At 45.9% G+C, this 16,328-nt stretch overlaps 1 protein-coding gene across 7 annotated transcripts in view; it reads right to left on the bottom strand.

Moving 5' to 3' along the window:
- Positions 1-1,714: 1,714 nt before the first annotated feature.
- The window catches only part of DNAAF8 (dynein axonemal assembly factor 8), a 98,685-nt gene continuing 84,071 nt past the window's right edge, over positions 1,715-16,328 (bottom strand). For all 7 annotated transcript variants that reach the window (XM_030001384.1, XM_030001382.1, XM_030001387.1 and 4 more), the window contains 6 exons: positions 15,639-15,733; positions 14,010-14,130; positions 11,180-11,397; positions 9,497-9,579; positions 5,405-5,474; positions 1,715-2,271 (listed from right to left, as the gene is read on the bottom strand). In XM_030001384.1, coding sequence (XP_029857244.1) covers positions 2,194-2,271; positions 5,405-5,474; positions 9,497-9,579; positions 11,180-11,397; positions 14,010-14,130; positions 15,639-15,733 — 665 coding nt within the window. In that variant the 3' untranslated portion in view covers positions 1,715-2,193. The remainder of the gene's footprint in view (positions 2,272-5,404; positions 5,475-9,496; positions 9,580-11,179; positions 11,398-14,009; positions 14,131-15,638; positions 15,734-16,328) is intronic.

Here is a 16,328-nt window from a genome sequence, read left to right as displayed (position 1 = left end):
TCTGGGTGCTGCCCCATTTTTATGATGTTGCTGGTGTGCCTGGGGGACATGGCAGAGCCGTTACCTCGGTTTCATAGATGGGAAACTGAGGCAGGGGTCTTTGCGTGTTGGTGGATGGAGGCTCACAAAGAACAAGCCTCAGCAGTGGGGCTGTCTGGACGGGGATGTGGTACGGGGTGCCTTTTGTGCCAGGCCCTGGTTTATTACATGGTGAGTTAAGAGGCACGGTCTCAACTCCTACCGTGAAGCTCAGAGAGCTCCTGCCCGCTGGCAAGCCTGGACGGCGCCGGGGGTGTCCGAACGGGATGTCATCTCCCCAGGCTGACTGCTGCCAGTCACCAGAGCATCACCTCATCATGTCCAGGTCCCCGTGACCCCGTTTTTCACAGGTCTGAGGGCCCAGGTGAGTCGGACGTGGAGCTGCTGGCCCGTGTGCCACTACGCTGGCTGGGTGCAGGGCTGCTGCTGGCCCCACATGCCCCTTTCTTGCACGTAGCTCTGCAGGCCTTGTCTTTCAGCTGCTATCTGGCTGCGTTTTATTCCAACGCATTCCTTTTTCAGATTACATTCCCCAAGTGCTGGGGGTGGATCTTTTTAATTTTCATTTGTTTCAAAGCTGTACATGGCTTACAAGCATGACAGAAATGCGCCTGGAGTGCAGGAAATGGCCTACTTAGCTGCAGGAGCAGAGCAGCCTTTTCTGTCACGCTGACTCCCGGGACCCCGTCCTCCCAGGAGACCAGGGCAGCTGCCTGCTTCCCTCATGGGCACGTGTTTCTGGAGCTTCTCTTCAGATGTTCGGTCCAACCATAAAGCCCAAACAGCCTGTCCAGGCAGAACGGTGCCGGGGAGCAGAGCTTTGGAGGGTACTTCCAAGTTCTGACACCAAACTGCTGTGTGAGGGCAGGGCAGGGCCCCTGTCCGTGTCCCCCCTTCACCCAGCTGGCCACAAAAATCTCTTTTTGCTATTTCAAGGTAGCTTAGAGAAGGGGAGAGACTGTGTTAGGACTACTATCAGCTGAGGAAGGAGAGGTTGCAGGGCCAAACCTCTAACAGCTTTTGGACTTACTGGACACTTTCAGCCTAGTCTGAAAGGGGACAGAGATCTCAGAGGTGTTGCATTCTCACAGTTTGTGTGAGCTAACGGCTGGGGAGGAGAAGGACTCATACCAGGCTCTCACGGAGGGAAAGGCTGTGCACAGAAGGGGTTCACCCTGCCAGCAGCACCCAGAGGTGGGCTGGCCAGCCAGCTGCATGCTGGTCTGCCTTAATACCACTTGGAGAATGCACAGGGACTGTTCTTGCTACGTCTATGATGTCTGGAAATAGATGCATGCGCACGTCCAAGTCTCTGCCTTAGCAGGACAGATAGGGACATGAGGCCTCCTGCACTGAGAAGTCCTCCCTAAAGGACCTGAATTTCCCCAGTGGGTCCCAGGAAGACTGAGGACCTTTGTATCAATGCCAGCTTCCTTGCCAGAGAGGTCATAGAAAGGTCTCATCTGAGAAGGAATTGTGCTAGGATCAGTGGCTGCTGTGGGAGGAGGAACAAGAGGCAGGGCTGTGTGCCCATGGGAGGGCAGTGAGCTGGGGCTGGGCAAGGACAGCTGGTAACAAGGTTGCTGGAGCAGACGGAAGCGAACATTAAGCTGTCCAGCTTTTTATCTTATTCAACGGCTCTACCTGGTGTATTGAACTCTCCAGGGATCCAACCTTCCTTCACACTATTTCCATTTTATTTACTGTGGTTTTGTCTTCGGTTCAAAGAACACAGTAGCAGCAGAAAATGGAGTCTCTCCATAATGTCTTTGAGGCCTGGGGAAGATGGAGTCTCCAAGCACCTGAGAGAAAGACAGCAGTGAACACCTACCCCTGTATTAACTTTACTTCCTGAGTTTTTCCCAGTCAGAGGAATGCTTCAAACCTTGCTCCATGAACACAGGCAGATTGTCTCTGAATGCATTCCACTAGAAACCACAGCTACGGTTCGGAAGGATTTGTTCTTGGGCACTAATCCTTCCTCCCACTGCTCTCATTTATCTTACTGATGCTAATACCATACTTCAGACTTTATGTTTTAATGACAAACAAGTATTAGTGGTCTTAGAGGCTGGGAGTTCCCTGTGTGTCCATCTGCATAGTACCCGCAGTGGCATCTGCCCACGGGCTGCTTGGGGTCCTTGACCATCTTGGCTAGCAATCCTGGGATTCAATTCGGTGGATGCTCTCAGATGTCAGGGAGTCAAAAAGGCAACAGAGCAGCTCTTCAGCCTGGGGAGAAAAGAAGGAAGGAGTTGGGGAGAGGTCCGATTTCTGTGCATTGCAAAGAAACTTCTTTTCAGAGGTAGGTTTCTTGTGCTTGCTACAGGCAGGCAGTATAGTGAGGATGTTTACCAGGTTGAATTAATCCCAGCACAGAAGTGGCTGTGAGTGTCCCACAGCAGGGAAATGTCTACTAGTTGTGACCACTGTTTGGCCGTTCTCAAGATTCACATTTTCAAGAAACTGAAGAAAACCAACAACATGCAAAGTGCCAAGTGGGAAATCTAACTTCCTCCCCTGGCTGCTCTGCCTCTCCTTCCCAAACCTTGCCCCTGCGCAGCTCTTTGGCATGGCTGCTTCAGAGATGGGGAGGCCAGCTCAGTACCAAGGGCTTCAGGACCAGTCTGTAATTCTGACTGTGCTAATGAACACCATGTTCCCCTAAAGCATCATAAGTGCTGTGCTGACAGCCCGCCCCACACAGTCCTTGGCCCTCCTCCTGCCAGCACTCTGCCTCTCCTCATAGGTTTTTAGGTCTCTTTTATAGGACTCCAGCCCTTCTGCCTGCTGCTGAGGGGCTAAGGATCATGCCAAGAGTGGCTGGGATGTGTTTTCCCTGTGTTGCTCTGCTCCAGTCCCAGGTTTTAGCTGTCTCTGCAGGGAGGAAGATGCTGGAGCAGCCATTGTGGCTGCTGGCAACAGCTTCAGGGCTCCAGGCGGAGTGGAGGGATTAGTGCTGCCTGCCAGTGGAGGCTGGAGTGCACATCTGTGGGCTCTTACTGAGGAACAGCTGTGCAGAGACCCTGCAGTCTCCCTGCTCTGACATTCTAATGGTGGCAGGTCAGTGACGTACTGCATTGTCACTGAGGGGCGGCCACCCCAGCCTCACTATCTCATCCCAGCCATGGCACAGAGCTGCACATGAGGAGAAAGTGTTCAGCCACACACATCCCAGACCTGAGGCTGAGCACTGCACTCCCTGACAACTTTCTTATTGCTGGGGAGGTTCCAGCTTGGGTATGGACCAGGTGCAGGGACATCTGGGACCGCCTCACAGAGATCCACTGGAAGTTCACAGCCCCTAATGGTAGCACCAAGAAAACATGGCTCTGTCTCTTCCAGATGTGAGCTGGTCTGTGTGTGCCCAAGATAAGCCTGCATGGGGAGCAGACATCTGCAGTGTCACTGCGTGAGAATAAGGAACTTCCAAAGCATGAATTCATCTGCTTCTAAGGCAGATGTTTCAAACAGGAGAGGTGAAAAATGCTATGGAAATGCTTGCTTCTCTCAGTGGCTGCAGAAGGAGGCAAGACAACTACCCCAGACATGGATGTCAGCACTGAAATAGTCCACATTTGGAAAGCTGATTTCTCATCCTATTGCCTAGTCCCAAACCACACAGGGTTTCTGTCCTGTTCACTTCCATGGCTCGACTCCACCAGTAAACGCTGCAGCTCTGCTCAAACCACAAAGATTTGAAATCCATGTTCATTTAACCCTCCTGAACTTTGCCTGATATCATGTTGTTGCTCACTAGCTTTGACCTGGAAAGCCTAGCTGACATTTCATAAACTCATTAGCAAGAGATCAGAGGATCAAACATCATTTCTAGGGACATCCTTTGAGGTACAGACATTTGGTGGTGAGCTTGCTCCTCGTATCTCACTCTGTGTTTTCTAAACCTACCCTGAACTTTGGAGCAAAAGGCCCATTTGAAAATAAACATTACTTGCTGCTGTGCTTTTTGTAACCCACAATGAGAAGCGCTGTACCCACCACTGTCCCAGAACTAGACTCATGGTCTAAACTCTGAACTGCTGTGAGTAGCCCCTGCTTCCACCAGTGCCGGAGGGATTTGATTCAGTGGCCCAGGCTGCCAGAAGCAGGGAGAAAGGCTGACCATATTTGCTTTTTCTCTTATCTATCACAGAAAGTACTGTAAGCCTCTTTCTGATAGGCTGATTCCCCATAGCCATGAAGCAGAAGGGATTTTATGTCAGCCAGAGATGTGCAATGTCCTTTTCAAAGCAAATCAGAAGACAGCCTGGACTTGCTGCCCTGTCACATTACTTGGCAACAGCCTGGCACCCTGGCAGCAGTAAGCGCTGTGCTATGACAGGCTTGCAGCTATCGCAGAGCTGTGCAGGCAAACCTTCCCAGGCACTGCAGCGCGTACAATTCCAGCTATGCCCGGGGAGCATTTTACTGTGCCTTAGGGAAAGCTGCTGAAAACAGCAGCTGTACAACTTTTGGGAAGTTTGGAGTAGTTTTGCCTGTGTTGAAAGCAGGAACACAGACTTCAAAGAGGGCTCTGTGTCTTTTGAGGCTCAATCCTTAGAGCACTGGTACTGAAGGCAGCAGCTCTGATATGTTATATGAGGTTACAAACACATCTCGCTCCCCTGCTGGGTTTTTTGGTGAAGCAAAAGGGATCCAGAGGAGAGGTTTGTCCACTTGCTACCATTTCTCATTCTCTCCAATTCTTTTACACCTCCTAGTCCTAACTCTTCAGGCACTGCCTCCTCTATCCAAATCTCTCGTTTGTTTTGTACTAAACTTTGATGATTACAGCCAGAATTTTAAAGGTATTTATGCAGTTTATTCCCATTAGCTGCCCACAATGTCTGAAGCTTAGTGTTTCCTTTCTTTGGATGAACTACTGAGACAATATTCAGTTAGCCCATCCCTGGAATGGCTAATGGCTTAATTTCTCCTCTTCCCTTTGGATTTTGGCTTCTGAAACATAACTTCCTGAACATAGGAGATGTGCCAGCTCGGCAATAGGGCTGAATGAACATTTCCTGTCACTAATTTTTGACAAGTATCACTGATATCTTACTAAGTGTTGATTCTTCATAAAAAGTAACTGACATCTATGGAAAATATTGAATCTTTATCAAAGTCTCCAAATATTTTGGAGTGCCACTGCTGTAACGTGGAAGACAGTTTGACAGGGTTTTGGTCCCACCTTCCACCATGTGCTGGGCTCTCACTATAAGCCGAGGCTTGGGGCTGTGATGAGGCACCACCTCCGCCTCACACAAATTAAAATTTTCTTCTAAAATTCAACCAATTTTGACAAGTTTCATTCACCACGGGGGTACAAAGGACACATATCTATACCATAAACTTCTCTACTTGCCTGATTCTCATTTTGGGGGTAAAGGAGATGCTGCGCAGTGTCCAGGACTGACTGCTTCTGCCAACAGACACTGGGGGTAAAGAAAAACAGAAGCCAGTGTTACTTTTCCATCTAAGCTGTCACAGACTGCAGATGACCTAGCTTTGAGGAGGACTATGCTCTGTGCCAGCAGCTCTGGCCATGTGCATCTGTTACAGAACTTCTTTACACAGATAAATCCTGGGTTTTACAAAGCTTTGTATAAATGGATTTTGATTCTTAAAATATAAGCCTTCAAACAAACAGTAATGACCTGTTGCATAATGGGGTCTCTGGGGCAGTGGGAAATACACATAAACATAGATAGTTAGCTTTGTGCAAGGGTCTTTTTCTCAACAAAGACAATCTCTGTGTTTTCCCCAAACCCCAGGACTTTCTAAGCTGCCTTCAGCAACAGGGTCTACTTCACTAATTTTTGTTTTGCTCTGGTCCACATCAAGCCACACATGACCTGACCACAAGACATATTAAAGAGAAATTAAAAGGCAAGATACAAATTTCAAAATTGCCTTTTAAACTGACTTTATGCACACTCAGAGTCTTAGGCTTGAAAACTCTCCAGAGGCTTTGGAAATCACTCCCAGCTCCCTGCCGCCATATCCAGGTATTGAGCTTGGCAACAGTTTTCCCTTCAGTGGTTTTCAACAGCTCCAAGATTTTATATCTCATGTGTTCATTTTTTTATTTCTACACCTCTTTTCCCTCCAAAGCTCCCGGAGATGAGCTTCCTATAGGGATAACATCACTCCCTGCTAACAGCAATTAACACTTGGTAAGAATGTTTCATCAGAGAGAATAAGATCCAGCTAAGTTACTTAACACTTGACTTTTGTTCTGATTGCACTACATTGTCTGAAACTAGGAAGGTGTAAGGCCTAGTTTAGACTCCAGTTTTCTTCTGATGCAGCTAGGTTTTCGGCCTGCTTTAGTCGAATGCTGCTTACTGAGTTGAGTACAATGTTAACTAGGTAAGTTCCTAAAGACTGTGCATAATATAGTTAGGTCCTAGCAATCTTATGGGCATCTGAATTTACCTTTTAAAAGCTCAAATAATCATACAGGAGTAAACACTATTAAATCAGTACCACCTATTAAGGCAGCTGGATCTAGTTTGTCATGCATAAAAAGCAGAGCATGCCTTTCTTCCAGGAGTTGCTTCGAATCTACTTGTAAATTCTTCCCTCTGCCACCCTGCAGCTTGGAAATCTGGCTGCAAAAACCAGTTATGACAGGGAAACTTCAAATGTTTTATACTAGAGATCCAGGCAGCCAGATGCTGACAGAACAAGAATGGTAAGTCTCACATCATTTTTCCTTGTCTGCGGATAGGATTGTGTCACTTCCTTCTCTGGATTCTCCCCCCGGTCCCCATTGCTCTTCGGCTGTGCTACAGCTTCCCCTCAACTCTTCCAAACACTTACTTCACTCTGCCCTATGAGTTACCCTTGGCACCCTCCCAGATTCTCCCAGATTCCTACTTTGGCTCCACTCTTGGCAGTCAGTCAAACTCACAGGCTGCTTTTGTGCCCCCACCTGCATAAATTTTGTCCTTGTCTCTGTTCTTCCTGCCCTTTGGTGCAGAAATAATGTCTTCATGTATGTCCAGAGAACAGAGAGAGTGGGCACTGCTGCTGCTGAACAATAACCACTGCACAGTTATGAGGGTCTGTGTCTGTCTTCAAGGCAACTGCTCTGCACAGCACATCCTCCAGTGATTGAATGTCTCTGCTTGATGTACCACTGCTAGAGCTGGCTTAGGAAAGCTTTAATAGGCTCTGAACTATGAGCAGTTATACTAGCAAAGCCTGCATTGTTCCTCTCAACACCTGATTCCTCCTCTTTATCACAGCCCATCTCTGACATCATATCCCAGGCTTCCATACAGATGGCAACTTTTCTGCCCGTGGCACAAAGCCTAAGTAATGTGGCTCAGCTGTGAATCAACTCCCAGGGCCATAAAATAATCTCTTACACCATGGTGCTTCAGCAATGCAGCTGAAATGCAGGCCACAACCTGTGCAGGTATTGGAATCTTGGGCTGTGGCAGTAAGAGTGAAATAAATACACAGTGATTTACTCAGTACAAGAAAGGTCACGTGGCTCCTGCTGATGGAGTCATAAGTGCAATTAACCTCAGATGTTATTTTGAAATGTTTATAAACTAGGCAATGAAGATGTCTTAGCATGAAGTGTCCTTATGAGACACTAGTTAAGTCAGGCTGGGTTTTCAAAAATATTTGCAAAGTTGATTTTAAACAATATGATGGCTTATGATACAATACGGGTATGAGTTTACTGTTGGCTAAAGTTGATCTACCAGCAGATCACTGCCTCCCCTCCTCCCCATCCTTGGGCACACCTTGCTGCCCCTCCCTTTCACAAGCATCATTGATCATGAAGGCAAATTTTTTTTGTAGAGCTGCTTTTAAATGGCTGCATGATCACTACTTCTGGCACTGGGGTAAGAGGCAGAGTGGATCTTGTCATTTGGGAGTGCGTCCTAACAGACATAATTTATGCACATGTATTTTGCAGTTCAGCAAGGAAGTTTATGCTTTGTACAGACAGCCATACTGGCACAGACCGGGATGAGGGGTGAAAGATACAGCTGAGACTGGCACCCATTCCTCCCCGTTTCCTTCTCAGCCCCTCGGCTCACTGTGAATAGCAGTTAGAAGCCACTGCAAGGTTTGGTCTGGGGGTGCTGCCTTGAGACTGGCAATCTTAAAATATATCAAGTTAAGCCTACAGAAGAGGGAAGCACTGTTTGCAGCTGATCTGATGCAGCACCCATCACTGATGAGCCTGGGGAAAATAAAGAGGTGGGGATCTTGTATTGGCTGTCAGCAGAGCTGACAGCCACTCCCCCAAAACTACCTTCAGCAGTGATTTCTGGGGTTTCCAACAGCTTACTTTTTTCCTGTAAATGGGGAAAGAGTGGGACAAAACTCACTAGAAAGGTCTTCAGTAACTTGCTCTCTGCTTCCCCTTAGTGCTGTACCTTGCTGGGTGAACAGTCTGGGATGTGGCTCCTAAGGGTGCAATTTTAACTCAATGGGAGCAATGTCTGAATTTTGTCATTAGCTTAAAAACATTTCTGAAAAGTTACGGATGAAATTTGTTCCAACTGTTCTTCCCAGGTGTGGCCTTGTGACTGAGCATTGTAACATTTCATCAAGTATGAGAACTCCAAGGTGTCTACCAGATTGGATATTCAGATTTGATCCCCTTGATGTTTGTAAACTCCAGCATCCTTGAATTCCTTATTCCTGTCCCACTGACAGTGTTATCTGGAAGTCCTCCAGATGGTACAGCCAAAGTCACAACAGTCTTATTGGTGTGGCTGATGGACTGCTCTATACCAAACGTGTCAGAAAAAAGATTCTCTTGGCTTCCTTTCCCCGAGGAAACCCTGTGCAGGAACTACACATCGCATTGCCAAATACCAGCCCCTGTGCAAGGAAACTTTCCCTCTGGGGAACAGTGGGTTAATTGGCCTGATAATCATTCTATTTCACTAATCAGTCCCTGTAGAGGGGTTCTGTTTGTTTTATCAGGCTTAGACATCCTCTACCCAGCATTTCTGGTGATTTATTTAAGAGGCTAATTTTTGATTTTGCTTTCTGTTGTTATTTTAAGTATTTTTTTCATAGCAAACTTAGAATCTGCTAAGATATTTCTCCTAGGAATTTTATTGATTCAGCAGGTCTATTCCCAATGTGAGCCCTTATTTCAGAGAAACCCCTGTATTTGTGGAACCATGCTGCCAAGCCTCACAGACACTCCAAGTCTTTAACAAACACCACAACTCAGTATTTAAGCTCCTGAGTATAGGACACATGACTTCGAAACTGGGGAACACTCTCAGGTATTGACCCATTAACAACAACATAACTTAGGAAGAATGGGTTGCCTTTGAGTGGCACCTGACCTCATGGGAGTCTGAACTGGAACTGAATTACAGAGAAGAAAGTCAGCTGCCCTCCTTCAGATCACAAGCTCTCTAGCAGGGGGTTGAGACACTGCTGTTAAAGTGATATTGTCCTCACTTACCTGTCCAGCAGGGAGTCGAAGCAAATGACCGCATTGTCTCGCTGTGCTGCTAGCACCAGACACAAACCATCCATTAAGAGGGACTACAAGAGAGGGAAGAACAGAGCTTTGGTGTTGCTATCCACTTAAATAAGTCTGTAAGCCTTACTGATGAACCGCTGACAGCACAGATAACTGCTTGTGTGTTGTGTGAGGGGATGAAAGTCACAAAGCAACAGACTCTTTCAAATAGAAAGAGTATCATGTCTGAACTGTTAGTTATCCTGCACCTATGGCATACTATTATTCCTGTTCCCTTCTCTCAGAGTGAAAATAAGCAGGTTACTTAGGTGTGTTATTCAGTCACTAAGTCTGCTGGAAGCAGGAATATGGAGATAACAGTAAATGTTGAGATATTGTAGCAGAAACACTTATTACTTGAAGGAGCCCATCTCCCTTCTGGCAAGGAAAAGCAAATGCTGTAATGTTCACCTTTGGCTCAGCAGTGCCAGACCCTTCTGGAAACATGCCAGCTCTGTCCAGAGTAATTAATCTCTGACAGGAGGAAGTTCTTCCATCACCAGGAAAGCAGTGCTGCTGCCATGGCTCTCCTTCCCACACGCTGATTCGCTTTGTCCTTCCTAGAGAGCTGTGCACATTCCCGTGTGCAGAGGGATGGCATCCTCAGGGGAACCACAGGAGAAGAAAGTAGTGCTTAGACTAATTGGATGCTAGATGTAATTGCTATTCTATACAGATGTACTTCAAAGGGATGCTGTCAGTTTAAAAAATCACAACCTCAAAAGATCTTACCTGTTCTTATTACAGATAACACCCAAGACTCTTATAACTGAAAGGCTGGAAGCACAAATGTTTGTCTGTGTTTTTTTCAGAGGGACTGCTGTGTGTCTCTGACAGCCCTTTGTTGATTGCTACTTCCAGTATAAGTAGCTTCCCCCCTCGTTTACTCTGGGCTTCTGATAGCACTTTCTTGCACATTCTACCTTACTGCTTTGCCCTAGTAAGGTTCCTGAAATGGTGGACTTCTACACCAAGTGCAAAGAGAAAAACAGTCTGGGCCAGATACATTGCTTTGCATCAGCAGAGTATCTGCTCACCCCAGAAGCACATCTGATGCTTAAACCCCGTAAGCACTTGCTCAAACCCCATGCTGGACTGCGGCTTGAGCTGTCAGCACCAACTAAACGAGAAGCAAAATGAAATCTCTGCCTAGGACTCCAGGGCACAGTCCAAAAAGTGGAAGGGTTATTTAGCATTGTAGAAGAGGATTAATGGGGTGCGATTACGGAAAGGGAAATAGAAACTGTATTTATGTGGAAAACCAAGACAGGATACAGCAGCAGAACATACATAATAGCAGCAACTGTGCACTGATAGGCGAATGGAATAAAACGTTTAACGGGGATGTGCCGTTCACATTAAGGATACGTTCACACATAACGATGTCAAGGTTAGGTGTCAGTGAGCTAGTGGAGATACAGGAACACAAGGTAGGGACTAGCAAGCAAGGCATGTTGCCCACATTACTTACCAGTAGTATTAGAGCTCAGATGCAGTGCTGTGCTAATACTGCTACCAAAGCAAGTTTGCTCAGAGCTAGCCTGGATATCTTAGCACAGCAGGGCATTAAAAGGCTCTTCTTTTATGCAAAGGAAGCAAAGCACAACTCCAGCTGTTTCATACCTTTGCTGCAACACTGCTCTTTGCCCTGCTTAGTGTCTCAGAGATGCAGTGAGCTTGTGGTGCATCCAGGACAGTGAGGCGTACTCCAGTCACTGTGAAATCTTTGCCAATAAGCTGATCAAGCAGTTCGACATAAGGTGGGTGCTCTGAACCCCGAAGGATTATCCCAGGCAATACGAGGCAAGTGGTTTGGCAGAGGTTATCAAGCAATGGCCGATCTGATGGGAAAAGATCAAAACACAACAGATGCTTGTTTTATATCTACGCCCCATAACCATTAGCCCTCTAAGTAATTCTTCTCTGCCACAGACAAGTAACTGGAAGATCAGAGGCACTCAGGCATTGCTAGATCGTTTGGGATGTTCACAGATGCAATTGCTCATCCTGAACTGTCAAAATGCTGTATGCCTATGTGTACGTATCTGGAGATCACAAGACAGCAGTAGTGACCCCATTTCAGGAGTCAGATAAGGACAACTGCTGGTTTGCTACAGGAGATACTATTCCATTTAATTTCTTCCAAGCAAAGAAATCTGTTAATCCAGCTGCTTTTATAATCCAAAATGTAATTCTGATCAGCATACATAAGACTTAATGTATTTCATATTTTCCTCATGATAAATCTGTCCGTCCATTAAGCAGCAGCTTTGTGATAATTATTTGCTGAAAGGAGAGGTTTCTTTGTGTGCAAGAGCTACCTCTAGTGTTCAAGATGAGGCCATAAAGTGAATGATGTGTCTGGCTTGCTGGAGGCGCTTACTATATTGTGCCTGACAGTTCAGAGATCACGTGTACTTGCTTTTTCAGGACAGTAACTCTTTGAAATATATTTTCTGAGACACAAACACATCAGGGCTGTACACTGTTTTCCTTTTTACTCTGCTTAGACATCTTCAAAGCAAAGACATCCTCCTGCAGCAGGAAATTAGGGACACACATTTTGAGATTTGCTCCCAGCACGGGGCTGTACAAAGCTTGCGGAATACCTAAGCTCTCTCCACAACAAGCTATTTTGTTTAAATTTCATTTTATTTTCTGAAATCTCTTCTAAAAATCAAGAAGTGCTTCAGTCACAGCAGACCTGTGCTATAGGCCTGATCCTTTTCCATTGTGCAGTAAGTTGATGAGGGAAATACCCTGCCTGTCAGCAATAGCAACACAGGATATTTTGGACTGGGAACACCTGCAAGTCTCCTCTCACTGCAGCTTTGTGCTCTGAACACAGCTTGAGCTGAGATACCCCACCAGAAACACAACAATGTGATCACATCTCTGCTGCTACCCAGACGAAGTCAGATAGCTACATGCAGAACAGCCTGGTCATCTCAAAAAAGCTGCTGTTACATACTCACAGTTGCCAAGCTCTCATTTCAGGACTCATACAACGGCTTGGGAATGTCAGTAATGTTGTGAGATAGGCCTCACTCCTTGCCGCAGGCATCAGTTAAGTCCTAAACCTTCATGCAGTCAGTCTCTGATGTAGTAGTGTGCAACGTAAGAAGAGGAGCTTGCCTGAGGATTTGCGATTTTTGTAATGATCATGAAGCATGCGCAGGGCATAGCCCAAAGCCAGCGTAAGACAGGGGAAAGAATTCATGGATAATTACCTTGGGGAAAAATCCTCCTTCAGAGACCCCCTACACAAAAGTGACTTGGTGACTACCAAGCAGCTATGCTGTCATTAAGGTAAAGGCTTTGACTTACCACAATCCTCCTTGCACTCATACATGTGCTGTCTCATGTATCTGCTGGTATGGGGTCAATGCCCAAAAGTCCTGTATCAGTAAGCATTTAAGGTAGCAGGTAATGGTCTGTAATTCTCTAGCATTTTTATCATATTCTTCTGCCAGTGCACAACAATCTTGTGGTTTTACCGCTGGGATTAACAACTGCAGCAATCAAGTGTAGCGCAGGAACGTTTTCTCAGCTGCCCACCCTCCTGCTTGCCAGTCACATCAGAACTGAAGCTACAGGAATAAGAATGACCTGGTTCCCAACACATCTGCTCCCCAGTGAACACCACAGGGATGCTTTACCTGGTCACTTCTTGTTTATAAAGGCTTGGGATCAATCCACAGTATCCCAACATGGAAGCATCCCCATGTGTTAGTTACATCTCCTGACATAAATGGTGCTGCATCACAGCCTGTATTGTATACATGCCTATCAAGTAAAATAAACAGAAAAGACCCAGAGAAACTGTAGGCATCTGAGGGAACTGACAGGCTTGCTGAAGCTTCAACTTCAAATCAAAGTCAGACCAGCAATAACTGGAAGTCATTTTGAGCTGGCAGCTGTTCAGCAGCTAGTGGGAACTGAATGAGCTCTCAGTCCAGTTCCTGAGAGTTAGATGTCCATACTGCCAGAAGCACTCCCTGCATAAATTGTTATTTATCTACTCACAGAACAAAATGTCTCACAATTGCCCATCCCTATGGTGCCTTCGCCTCTCCTGTGGCGGGCTTTGAATGGACATGCAAACCGCCGTGGCCAAGTTGGTGTTGAAATGCATTGTAAAAGTTCAGCAGAGAAATGTGCACTGTTGCTTACACTAGCTGTGTTGACAGTGCTTCTTCTTCTGCTGGTGATAAGGTCAGCACTTCTGAACAGCCCTATATTTAAACCCATGAAAGCACTGGCAGTGGAAAGGCCTGGCAGGTAAACAGTTAAATGGCTGGACTCCACTGGAACTGTTCTTTGCAGCTCAGAGTTGTCTCTCCCTTCTGAAAGGACATCAATACCAAATCTTGCTGCCACCAGATGGTTTGTCTTGCTGTCCAATTAATCAATAACAGTCTCAATCTATTACAAGAGTTACGCATTTCCTTACCAAGATTGCATGGTTGTTCAGAGCCCAATAAATTGAGTTGCCCTCCTGTTTCACATTTTATGATCCTGCGCTGCTTGTTGATTTCCAAACTGACTATGGGGTCACGTTTCAGGTTATAGATCTGCAGGAGGGAAGGGAGGGAGAGAGAGGCAAGTCATGTGAACACCATTACCTGATCAGGAAGGATAACACTTCTTAAGTATTGATTCAGGCAAGCTGTGAAGCTCTTGTTGGTGTTGTGTACTTCTGTAATTGCCAGCCTAGAAAACACCTGCTTGTCTAGATATACAAGAACATTCTGCATGCATTCTTTTTTAGTGTGGCTTAATTCAGTACAGCATCTTGTCATCATTTTAAAGGTCCTATATTCGGACATCTTTCTAAGATCTCTGCTCCCAGCTTTCCAAGGCCAGAAACTCAAGGACTGTGAGTGTCTGACATCTTTATCCAGTGCCACACTGATGTGTAGCAGCTCCCTTCTGTCTCTGAATGAACTGGCACGTGTATGCATCCCAGCACAGTGCAGTCATGATGCTCTGGACTGAGTTGCAGAGGGAAAACATCCACATTAGTGAAGCATATTACAGATGTGGCCGGCTGCTTCCAGTTCCAGAGCTAATCTCCTTGGACTAACTCAGCTGGGTCACCTCTGTGCCACGTGGACATAGCAAGGCTCAAAAATTTCCATACCTTCATTGAGTATAACCCAATCATTTCAAACTCTGGTTTTGAGAAGAAAATGATCAGAGTGGAAATGACATACAAAACTAGTTGAACAGGAAAGACATATTGTTTCATTTTAGCTATTGGCAAATTACAGTGGTTTGAATCAGAGACCAGCAGCTACATAGTGTGAAGGGCCAGATGAGCAGGAGTGGGCCACACCAGTACTGGTAGGCTTCTCGGCACTGCCTACAATGCAAACCAAGAGGTAGGAGTCCGAGTCTTTATGCCTCTACCTGCTGGCAGGGAAGGATGCAGGCACCCAGCAGCTCTGTAAACTGCCTGTACTTTACAGCATGAGATGTCTTACATGAGACAGCTCCACCCTTTTCATTGCTGTGGACTGGTGGTACCTTTGCTGACAGGGCACAAGGGACAACATCCTTGTCACACAAATAGGGCAGTGCTCCATGCTGTGAGCGTGTGGATGTGTACAGACTCTGTGGGAGACATTCAGCAACCAGCAAGTTACATTATCAGCTGTCCCAATTCATCTCCATTCCTGAACGCTACATGAGAAAAGCTGGTAAAAAAAACCAGCCTGTGGGCCAACTGTGTCTTAGCAATCATTGATGATGTTGTTATCCCTCCCCGTAACCTGCTTCCAAAGTGATGTTGACTCTATCTGGGAACTTTGCTACTGAAGTATGAGCCCTCCTGAATTTACAGCACAGGTTACCAAACAAACATATCTAAAAAAGCACTTTTCCACTGAGACTGTCTGGTTCAATACAAAATTAGCACATTGTGGTAGGAACATTCACAGGAGAAGGAAAACTCGGCAGCTGGTGAAATACAGCAAAAAAAGCATTATCTAAAGCATAATAGGAAAGAAGTCATGGGATAAGGGCCAAAGCCATTGCTCTGACACAGCAGGATACTTCTCAGGAAAGGGCAGAATCCTACCTCTTCTTCCTCTAATGTCTGACACTCGGCGCAGCACAGTCCTTCTGGGAAAAACAGCTTCATATCCCGGACAGCTATTTGATAGGATTTGGAGCCTGAGAGATAAATACAATGAGAAGATTCTCTCAGGCCATGAATTAAACATTCTCTAGACTCACACTCATCTTTCTGAGAGATTGATGATGTGCAACTTACTGAAGTAATTGCTTTAAAGGCCAGCTGTTCTATACAGTAATAGCAAACATTTAAAACCATTATATTTAGAATTGTTCCATTGCCTTCTTGGTATTTTGATTCTGTCCTATTATCACTCAGCTTTTTCTTCATGTAAACAAGACTCCTTCTATTTCCTAACACTGTAGTCAAGGGAATTGTGTTAAGGAGCCAGTGAAACTCTTCAATACCAGCTCCAATCCCCCATTGTTGTTCCCTTACTTCTGGATCACATCAGGCTGGTCTTACTGAATAGGAAGGAGCTACTAGTTAGTCAGACAAATGAGCTTAGTAACAATAATGCAAGTCCCAAATATGCTGGGGGCTCTGATTTACAACAGATTTCAGAATTAGTATGAGACATCGCTGATAGCAGTGTATTATTCTATTCACCTGTGGTCAAGAAAGGTAAATTGAGACTGGAACAGGTACAGAGAAATAATGTGAGGATCACAGAAGGAATGGAGTATCATCTGA

Source organism: Aquila chrysaetos, chromosome 25 (assembly GCF_900496995.4).
Source record: "Aquila chrysaetos chrysaetos chromosome 25, bAquChr1.4, whole genome shotgun sequence".
NCBI classification, from domain to species: domain Eukaryota; kingdom Metazoa; phylum Chordata; class Aves; order Accipitriformes; family Accipitridae; genus Aquila; species Aquila chrysaetos.
Note: the sequence above shows the minus strand (reverse complement) of the source record. Positions and strands in the feature narration are given on the sequence as shown.